The sequence below is a fragment of the Mizuhopecten yessoensis genome, unplaced genomic scaffold, assembly GCF_002113885.1.
Source record: "Mizuhopecten yessoensis strain PY_sf001 unplaced genomic scaffold, ASM211388v2 scaffold4105, whole genome shotgun sequence".
NCBI classification, from domain to species: domain Eukaryota; kingdom Metazoa; phylum Mollusca; class Bivalvia; order Pectinida; family Pectinidae; genus Mizuhopecten; species Mizuhopecten yessoensis.
Window position 1 is genome coordinate 804,177 of NW_018405378.1, and position 11,212 is coordinate 815,388.

The 11,212-nt window shown below is 37.6% G+C and overlaps 1 protein-coding gene across 1 annotated transcript; it reads right to left on the bottom strand.

The window, feature by feature from the left end:
- Nucleotides 1-7,538: 7,538 nt before the first annotated feature.
- On the bottom strand, nt 7,539-11,000 carry LOC110448493. The gene is made up of 5 exons (XM_021494757.1): nt 10,900-11,000; nt 10,419-10,557; nt 8,647-8,795; nt 8,193-8,367; nt 7,539-7,599 (listed from the first exon to the last, which is right to left on the bottom strand). Exons 1-5 carry the CDS (start codon nt 10,998-11,000, stop codon nt 7,594-7,596), a joined length of 570 nt encoding a protein of 189 aa, XP_021350432.1. The 3' UTR covers nt 7,539-7,593.
- Nucleotides 11,001-11,212: the final 212 nt, after the last annotated feature.

Sequence of the window (11,212 nt, forward strand, 5' to 3'; positions counted from 1 at the left end):
TGTATTGTTGCAGCCCAAATTTTTACTGAATTAAAAAAAAAATGTGGAAATATTAAATATTAAATATGAAAACTGATAAAGAATGGGTGTCAGAGGCTTAAAATATTCCATGCAAGTGGAGGGATGGCCTAGTTTGTAAATATTCCATACAAGTGGAGGGATGGCCTAGTTTGTCTCATCGTGGTTTGGAGTGGGAATATGTAGTCCTTAGAATGATTACAGGTAGGATGTTGACATCAGAATGATTACAGGTAGGATGTTGACATAAGAATGATAACAGGTATGATGTTGACATTGTAATGGTGACAGGTAGAATGTTGACATAAGAATTATTACAGGTAGGATGTTGACATTTGAATGATGACAAGTAGGATTTTGACATTAGAATGATGAGAGGTAGGATGTTGACATTATAATGATGACAGGTATGATGTTGACATTTGAATGATGACAGATAGAATGTTGACATTTGAATGATGACAAATAGGATGTTGACAATAGAATGATGACAGGTAGGATGTTGACATTTGAATGATGACAAATAGGATGTTGACAATAGAATCATGACAGGTAGGATGTTGACATTAGAATCATGACAGGTAGGATGTTGACATTAGAATGATGACAGGTAGGATGTTGACATTTGAATGATGACAGGTAGAATGTTGACATTATAATGATGACATATAGGATGTTGACATTAGAATGATGACAGGTAGGATGTTGACATTAGAATGATGACAGGTAGGATGTTGACATTTGAATGTAACAGGTATGATGTTGACATTAGAATGATGACAGGTAGAATGTTGACATTAGAATGATGACAGGTATGATGTTGACATTCTATTTGTATATGTGTAAGGCTTTCAGCTGTAATACTCCACTGTATTCATTTCAAAGTTAACTTGTATAATTAGAAAACTTGTACAAATTGGATCATAATTTCCTATGTATACAATCTATCGGTATGTTTAACTTTATAATGGTAAATTTGAAAATCTGTTAATTACATTCTACTGTATACAATTTGGCTGTCACTATTGAACCTGTCTGTCTATTTTGTTTAACTCATTCACCCCTGAAATTTTATATTGAACTATTCCAACCTTTGAATCGGAAGAGTTCAAATGTGTCTTCAGGGATGAATGAGTTAAACAACTGAAGATTGTTCTCCCATTCTATTATTTATTAAGTCTCATTATACCAACTCACCTTTGTCTCCTCAAGCCTTATATATCATGCTCATAATTAAGTTGAACCTGAAGTTTGTCTAAAGCAGGCTGAAGTGGTAGCAATGATAAAAGGCTAGACTTCCATAGAGAACTAGAAATCTGTCCCCTACAACACTTTCTGGCTAGTGGACATCTGGATCAGTGAAGGCCAATTTCTCTGGTTTAACTTAATTACATTCATGAAATATGGTATAGGCAGAGAAAAGAACAAAAAAAGGAAAAAAAATAAAAAAATTCTGTAATTGAATTAAGTAAAGACATGAATTTTAGGCTTACTAGAGCAGGTAATGAAGATGAAGGGATTTTTGTAAAGACTAGTTGTTTTCCTGCGAGTGTTAACCCTTTCACCCCTATGTAACTTTAGTAGACTCTACCACGCATTGATATGGATGAGCCCATTATTGTGTACAGTGGAGGGCGTGTTAAATGATTGATCGTCCCCTCCATTGCTCATCAGTAGTTTTAACACCTTCGCTGTCAGTCTAGTCTACCGTTACTTGACACCTGAAATCAGGAAATCTTGTAATGTACGCTTATAGATCTGGGCGACAGGTCGGGCTGAAATCTAATCTTTTCTCAACTATTTGCCACAATGACAAAGTTCCGTGATAAATAGGTCACTGCTGACCTATTTACAGGTGCATGCTACCTTTGTTTCACACGCATCTTTCTTCTGAGAAAGTTACACCTTGAAATTCTGTAAAATACGTTTTATGAATTCTGTGCAGACTCGGTAAATTATTTGGAAATTCCAAGAATAACACAGTTTTGTGGTAGAGGTCACTGTTAATGCATTCAGGCCTTGGTGGTTTAATAATATTTTACCGTCATATGAAAAAAACTTACGCATTTGTTTTTATGTGAAATTCATATTGGAAAGAGTCAAAATATACTTACAATTTAAAAGAAAAATCTGCATAAGTCTAATAACTGGTTTTTGAGGTCACTCTTAATTACTGCGAGCACATGCAAGTTTCAACTTGGCTCAACATTTTTTTTTAAATTAGTCATAGAGCGAGAATAAGTCTTTATTCTAATCGTTTTTCTCTTGCAGTGGTGCAGTCAATGATGGTATGGTCGGCTCAGCCATGCTGCGAGAAGGCTGTCAACAGGTACTGCCAGGAAGCCTGCTACCAGGTAGGTTAATCAATTAAAACAGATTTTTCAGGTTACTGAAACTTAACGTTGACCTCAGTAAAAGATTGCAATTATATTGTATATGATTTGCCCTTCAGGGATAATATAGTTATGATGTCCCACTTAGATCAGTCTATCACAGATTGTAGGGTGTATACACCCATGTGTGCTCTCTGCATGCTCTCCGTGACATCATCGGGTGCTATGGCTCACAGCTTATACTTGTCCACACACAAGAGAAAATGTTAGTCCGATGTTATAAATCGCACACAAGTACAGATACGGGAGGAGTGTCCATTCCTATAAAAACTGCTAAGTTGAAATCTACGACAAAACAAAGGAAGATTTCTTCATTTCCGTATAATTTGGAATCCCCTTATTTAGCCCTTATGTTAAACTCTGTGCAGTATTCACAAAAGAAGTATGAAGGGGCCGCGGTGGTCGAGTGGTTATAGCGTCTGACATTCTGCCAGTACTTAGCCCTGCACCACTTGGTCAGGGGTTCGAGATCTACATGGGGCAGTTACCAGGTACTGGCCGTAGGTTGGTGGTTTTTCTCTGGGAACTCCGGCTTTCCTCCATCACCACCTGGCACGTCCTTAAATGACCATAGCTGTTAATAGGACGTAAAACACAAACAAACCAGACCAAACACCGAAACGAGACCGGATGAATTCGTGAAGGTCGTGTATGAAAGGTATGTGGACACATACAGGTGTTTTATGGGTACCAGCCCCTCATTTACATTCAGAACTATTGCATGGGCTATTCGGCCTTTTTTCTTAGTGGTGTAGATTAATTATGGAAAACCCCACAAAATATCAGCTTTTATGAAAAGTACCTGTTTACTATGAAAATCAAGGCAGACATGTGATTTATATTTTGTTAACTACCTTGTAACTAACTTGTATTCTTATATAAGAAATTGTACATCTTAAGTTAATATTCAAGTTTCAAAATAGGTGGTACTGATTGATAAGTAGATGTGAGATGTGAATAGATTATATCTAACTTCACACAATCAAGAACTATCCCTGTGTTGGCTCCTCACCCACACAGCCCTCAGGTTTAATGAGGCAGGATTGTCTCAACTACAGCCTGGTTGAGAGTCCTCCAGATCCGTCGTTATAGCAAACATAATATATTTCAGGTGTAAAAAATGTAAAGAATACACACAAACATGTTTTTAGATAATCTTTGTTCTCGGTAGTTTTAGATAATATGAATGAGATTCAGCTCCGCGTCAACAAAAAATGATATACAATATTGCGAAAGTATAATCACGAAATACCTGAAATGCAGTATGTTATTAATTTACAACTTAACAATGAAATTGTATTTGTAAAATCATAACTGTGTTGGCAAGTGTCTGTTTGCCGTATCTTATAACACACAGACAATTACAGCTTAATAGGAAATACTTGTAACCTAAAGTAGCCCATAACACCCTACAAAATAGATGAAGGGATGACTGTGCACTTTATCTAAGGTCAAAGTCAATGGTAAAGTTATGTCTTCCATTAAGATACTCAGAAAGTTACCAAATATGGATATATACCGTTAGTTCAGCAGTAATACTTAACGTGTTTTATTATCAACCTTTCTGAGCCACACTTTGGGGGACTAAAGCGCCTTCACCTGTGCCTTTATCGCTGGCAAAGTTGTTGGTACAAATTGAAAAAGAAAATATATGCACATATTATGACCGTAATGGGGAAAATGTAATTTTCAACATGTAGTTTAAATACTGTAAAATCCTCACCCCATGATCCTACCATTAGGTATGTTTGGACCTTTCCTTCAATGTAAAAAGTAATATCAGATAAGTAAAACGTTCAAATTAACACGTGAATATTTTAACCCCTTCCCTGCAGGTCGGGGATCAAAAAAGGATACAACTGATGTTACCCACTGCATGGTATCGTAAGAGGCGACTAATGAGGGACCCCCTGCAGAGTTGGGGATTTTGTTTTTATGTCCTCTAATTTAGGACATGAAAGCGACCAAAATAAATCTGCTGCACCCGTTGCAATGTTTGGGATCTTTGTCTTTTTCTTTACTTCTGAATACCTTTTATATCATAGTGCCTTTCTTGGCAATACCTCACTTTTGTCTTTAATGGCGTTCGCCCAGGTAAGGAAGGCAAGGGGTTCTGTTCCCAGGCCGGGACATACCAGTCATACAAAATGGTAGTTGTTATTTTTCTGCATAATGTTCAACATTAAGTTGAATGGCAACGACTGTTAACCAGTTGTCAGTATAATGTGACCGTGTGGAATGCTGTGCTGGTTCTTTCGGTATGGTATTTTAGTGAGCTAGCACTATAAAGTCGGTACCAGATCACAAGGAGGCAGTTACACCAACATACCCTGTAACCGGTACACATACACGCATGCATGCAAATACAACACACATGGATGCTCGTCCTTAATTTACATTAGCTGTTGATAGGGCGTTAAAGAATATACAACCCATCCAACCAACTCCCTGTATTGGTGGTGTTGACTGGTATATAACATAAATGGGGGACGCCACTTTTATCGAGAGCTAATCTTTCACCTTAAAACATCTTATATTACTCTTAACACATCGAGTTACCTTTAAACACAATGTTGTAGCAAATTCACAAGTTCCTTTGCCCCATCTCTGGTGACTTGGTCCGTTGGTTTATTATTCATCAATAGATACATAGATTTTATTTTGATAAAATTAAGATTGATCAATCCTTTGACAGTCAGCTCTGAAGTAAAAATAATTAATCAAAAAAATATTTCAAAAGTTGCGACGTTTAGATTTCGGTTTTTCCTTTGAAAATGTATTTCTGCGCTGACTTATTGGTTTTACTCCGTTTCTTAATACTCTTCTTCTAATTCCGCCTTCAATTTTGTCCGCGCGATATCTCAAACACTTTACATTAAATTCCAACGAAACTAACATGAGTATTGAGGCATATGCCTAGATGTGCAGGACACCTTTTTTCCGATCGGTCAACAAAGATGGCCGCCACGGCCTCTGATTGGTCGAAATTAAATATTGGTCGATTTTGAGTACTTTGGCACTGCGAATTTATCTGTGGGTTTTTGGGGACTTCTGTAATAGTCCCCCATTACAATAAGTACTTGTTTATATTCAAATTGTTTAACTGTGCTTGAATTCACTAATACTTAATCTGTAATTTGTAAAGTTGGGTCCACTTCTAGATAGACTTTCCCCGTTATCAAATTTGTCGGTTACTTCATAGTGATGTTTCGTGGACAATATTTTGCAAACCTCTATTATGTCACCAGGTGATCTTCTATATGCTAGTGTTATCTTTAGTTTTCCAATCGCTCCTTATAGGATAAGTCTTTTAGGCCAGGTAACTGCTTTGTTGCTCGACGTTGAACATTTTTTTATTGTTTCAATGTGTTTTTTCGATATGAGGACACCAGGCCTGATTCACGTATTCAATTTGTGGTCTAACTAAAGACTGTTGACGATCACACATATATTATAACGTCCCCCACTTCAGCCCTAAATGCTCTCGTATCATCCGCGAAACGGAATGCATTCATTCTGGGACTTGTTTCATCAGGCATGTCATTTATATAAATTATCAATAAAAGTGGTCCCAAAACTGACCCTTGCGGCATGCCACTATTTACATGGTTCCATTCCGACTTTTCCCTATTTACTATGTATTGTATATTGTAAGGTTTGGTTTTATATGTATCAACAGCTAAGTTAATTTTAAGGACGTACCTCCATGTGTGCTGCGTATGCATGCGAGTGTATATGTATTTGTCTCCTTGTTATACCAGCTCTTTTTCCGCCCGGTCACATTATACTGACAACGGGTGAACCAGTTGTTGCCATTACCCTAAATGTTGAACGTTGAACAGGGAATAACAACTACCATTGAAACCAAAAGTGAGGTGTTGCCAACCAAAGTGCTAGGGTATAAAAGTTAAAAAAATATTTTCGTCGCTTTTGTGTCTCCAAGTAGAGGACACAAATGCAAATCCCCAATTCTGCAGAGCCTTCCCTCATGAGTCGCCTCTTCTCTCATCTCTGATGCCACATCGTCCTTGAGGCTTGAAATTATTGTCAAAACGCTATCCTACTTAGCTCCAGTGGACATTTTCGGGTTTCCCTTTGAAGTAATTACCTTCTGTCTTAGACAATTCAAGCCGCCACGTGGTTGATGAGAGCTTTATCACAATGTCGCTGGACAGGTCATGCAACCGGGGCGATATAGCTCTAAATGTTCGTAATATAGTATAAATATGTATCTGCCACGGGACCCAACAATATGCGAGGTCACCGAGAAACTGTCGCTACTGTAAGTAGAGTAAACTGTAGGAGTAATGGATTACAATGTCTACAATATGCAGAGCAATGATAAAGCCGTCCGTACAGTTTGGAATCATCGAAGGAAGAGCGTTGGGGTCAAGGAATATTCAGCCAAGCAGCCCTAATGCAAAAAGCTTGATTTCATCCTGGAACTTCTTCAATATACGCCCGATTTGCCTGACCAACAGCCAGCTTCTCATCAAATTGATTTGCTCGGTCATCATAGGGTACTTTGGAGATGTCCTGATAAATGCTGCTGAATGACAGCACTCGTAACAATCGTCTTAGTCTTATTATCTGTTGCTGTAGAAGTCAAATTTTCTAAACATCAGCCTTTAATTAAAATATGACAAAAAGTAGTCATTAATTTAATTGTTTCAATGAGAGAAAACTAGTCGGGCTCACAAGACTTTGTTACAATTGTGTTAACCGTAAACCAAGTAACTATTACTTGTGGAACAAGCTTAAGTAAAGAATAAAAGACAAAAAAACATTAGGTCGACGCAGATTTCTTGTTCACATGCTTATTTCCACAATATGTGGAACATAATCAAAACCCTACAAAGACACAATACAATTTATTACATAATGGAACACAGCGCTTACATATAATTCCTAACATGTACATTCAGTGCAAACATATTTGATACGTTAACACACAATAGGTTATTAAAAAATAGGAATAATGCTATTACTTTGCAATGACTGACTTCATCATAATCAATTGTTGAAATTACTTATACATAGTTATATTAAATACAATTATCCTTATCAATTAGCACTTGTTCATATTATCATATACAATATTAAAATACCTACCCCAACTATAGGTCGGGGGTTTACACAGAATGAAGATCTGTATCTGTATCCGTTCTCTATCGAAACTCTATTATCTCTGTAAAAGATCAAAAAAACATATATGCATTACTTTAAAAAGAGCTATCTGTGTATTGATTGAATATACATGTACGTAAGATCAAGCTTCTGATATTTTATAAAAAGTACAATTTCACAATATAAGTAATGCTACTTAATCCAAAATTTCATCAATATAATAATTTAACATAAACCAATTACAGAATAAGACTTTGTCACATCTATATGTGTATAGATACCAGATCTGGAGAAGACTTCAAGACTTTAAACTTCTGAATATAAAATACATCCACCCTTCAGCTCTGTCTATGAATGAATACTAAAAACCGCGCCAAAACATGTAACAAAGACACCTAGACTTACCACTAACCAAAACAAGGTAACACCTATATTTAGAACAATTACCTTATATGGACATAACAAGGTGACAACAGACTCACGTGTACAATAACAACCCAGATAGACGGCACAGTGATCGTACACAGCACATGTATACGCGAACAGCACTATATACGCAGCGCAACAATTAATTAAATTCAAAAATATTTTATCACAGACTTTAATAAAACATCAATATTTTCACATTGTTACACATTTGTAATTATTGCTCACCTGTTGTACTGTGTTGAATTCATTCAGGGCTGCTAGAATGTAATCCAGGAACATGAAATGCTTCTGGATCAATGAGTAGTGTCGTAAGTTTATCAACATTTGCTTTACGATCGCCATGGCTGGAGAAGTAACTGGTGAGGGCTGGCCAGTGGTGGAGGGTTCGAGAAACTGTCTTCTGTAGTGAAAGTCATTGGGATGTGTCATGACGCAGGATCTTAAATGGCTTGAATTTGTCCATGAAATTGGAAAAAAGTTCCTGACGTGCGTTTTGCACTGTAATGCAATGCAATTACACAAAATTAAAATTGAAAAGGAAAGACTTCGCTAAAACAAATACTAATTTTGCTTTATAAAAAGAAGTTTTGGTTACAGAATTGATCTTTTTTAATAACGAATGTACGGATACCATTATGTTCTATGGCAAAGACTTGAACAAGTTCCTATGTTTCATTACCTGCAGTGGGAAAAGTAGATGCCCACCAGCACATCATTAATGGCAATGGGAATTGTCTGACCTTGACAGCATAGTACACCAGATGTCCAGTAAATGTGGCTGTACTCACGAATCCTGGAAACCGATGAGTTACGACGCCTCTTCATTACCTGTGCAGTAATACAATATATGCACAAAGTTTAAAAAGCCATGATAAACAAATCACTCGAATGATAAAACAAAAAGTTAAAACATATTTATGAATGAACAACAACAACAATTAATTCAGCTCAAGCAGTTGTCCAAAGCATTAAGCAGAGTGTGGGCGTTTCTACTATTCACTACAGGTATGTCCAAAAACTTAGTTCATTCTTACACAGATAGCAAATCTGAACCTCTGTCAGTGTTCAGTCCGACAAGTTTCTACAATAATTGTTTTTTCAAACGATGGTACAAAACAAACGATGGTGATATGGTCCGTTTCACAATTTGTGCGCACTTGGTACGACTATATGAACATTTTCTTGCAATTTCACTGTCAGGGAAAAGCATTGGTGCTATTTAACTGAAAAAACAGAGAACGGGATGGGATGTAGTGTTCTGCCACCATGGAGCTGAACATTGTTTGTGATCGTAGGACTTTAACCGCCAAAGGATCCTTCGCTTTCACGAATCCAAACATATTGCCAGTGTTTGACTTCGCCGCGATCTATTTGTCATGGTTTCATGACGAAATGTGGCGTTATATATCATAAAACTTACTGGATTCAAAGGTAAAGTTTATCATGCTCAACTGGAAATATGCGTATTATTTCCCGATGTAGTTTTAAATAGTCATTCGTGGTCCTTCTCCCAGACTGTGTTATACTTCAGCGAGTACCGCTTGTTTTTGGAACTTGGGGACCAGCACGGACCCGACAGCGATCTTTTTCTAGTAGGCGACGGCATCATCTATGGAATTTTCAAAAAGATCGCTATGTTTTATACTGATTAAACTAGTGAAAACAGCTCGACTATCCCTGAACATATCGCTTGAGCTTGGACGTTTCAGCTTCAGATTTTGTCTTGGCAACCCTGTCTCTTTTCTGCTTTACCACTCTATTGCATACTTTTATCGCAAAAAGGTATATCATATATATGGCACCATCGAGTGAACCCAGATATTGTGATGACGATATACTCGGTCGACATGCAAGTAATTAGGAGCCGTACGCCTTACTACAATAATTAGCCATGGCATCTCAATCACATTCGTTTGACTCTGAGACTAGAAATAGTACTTTTGACTTCTCAGCACCTGTAAGCCATTCTCACTGATATGCCAACAAAACCAGGGATTATTTTGAATGCCCCCTGAAGTGTGATATAGTTTTCCTGTATAGGATTTTTGTTTATCTCAAAGAGTCTGTCATTGATTCTTCATCATTAATGGTAAGGCCCACAACTACAACACACATTCTCACCTCGTACATATTCTTTGATGGTGGATATTCCCTGTGCGATACTAAAACTGGTGAACCTATTCCCTTTCAATTGGCCGACACAGTAATTGTTAAACCAGTCGTGTCACAACCCCTGTTGAAACGTTTATGTATAATCTGTCCAATGCAAGCTGATGTCAGCCGAAGCCTCCTGTTTTCCTTCCATAAAGTACACTAGTTTGCAATTTGTTTGATTGAGACATATCTATCCTGCAGTGTTGAATTCAGCGTTTACGTCTTTCAGGGGCATCCCTGCAGGTCGGGGATCGAGAAAACAATACACCTGCTGATCGTATAAGGCGGCTAAATTACGGATTTACCTTTCTCTTTTTTTAACAACTTTCTTCTTCTTAATGTCTCCCTTGGCAACGCCTCACTTGTGGCCTTTAGATGAGCGTTCGTCCCTGTGAGGAAGACTGGGTTCTGTCCCCTGGCCGAGACATACCAGAGTCTGTTTAAAGCACAGCAATTTAGGGGTGCAATTTAGTATAATGTGACCGGGTGGGGTGTCCTTATGGGTGTCTTCGGTAGTATGTTTCAGTCTGGTAGCACTATTAAGTCGACATCAGTTCCGCGCTAACAGGAGACAAACACGACCATATCGTAGCCTCCAAAAACAAACACACATACACTACACGCCTGCATCTTGCACACAGGGGAGGCCGTCCTTAAATGACCATAGCTGCTGATAGGACGTTTAACAATACTAAACCAAACTATAATGAGCTGCTGTCCGAAAAGGCAAATTGTGGTCCGCAATAAAATTAGTGAACAGTATAACAGCTCTGATTACCTATCTTGTTCTGTTTTCTTAAACATGTCCATAACAGTTCTGTTAACTAAGTAGTATTTCGTTTGAAACATGTTTTTCGCTCCTCGCATGTTGCCCGACATCGTACTATGTCCGACACTGAACTGATATTACAAACATACCACTTTTCTGTTCCCACAGAAATTCTAACGACTATGTTTGGTTAAACTTCACGAGATACTTGTGAAGAGTTGAAACTTACTGAGGGCTCCGAGGTGTGTCGAACACGTTAAGGCATCTCGCACCAACAATAAATTAAGATAAAAAAGTCTACACTTTGCACAGATCTGTATAT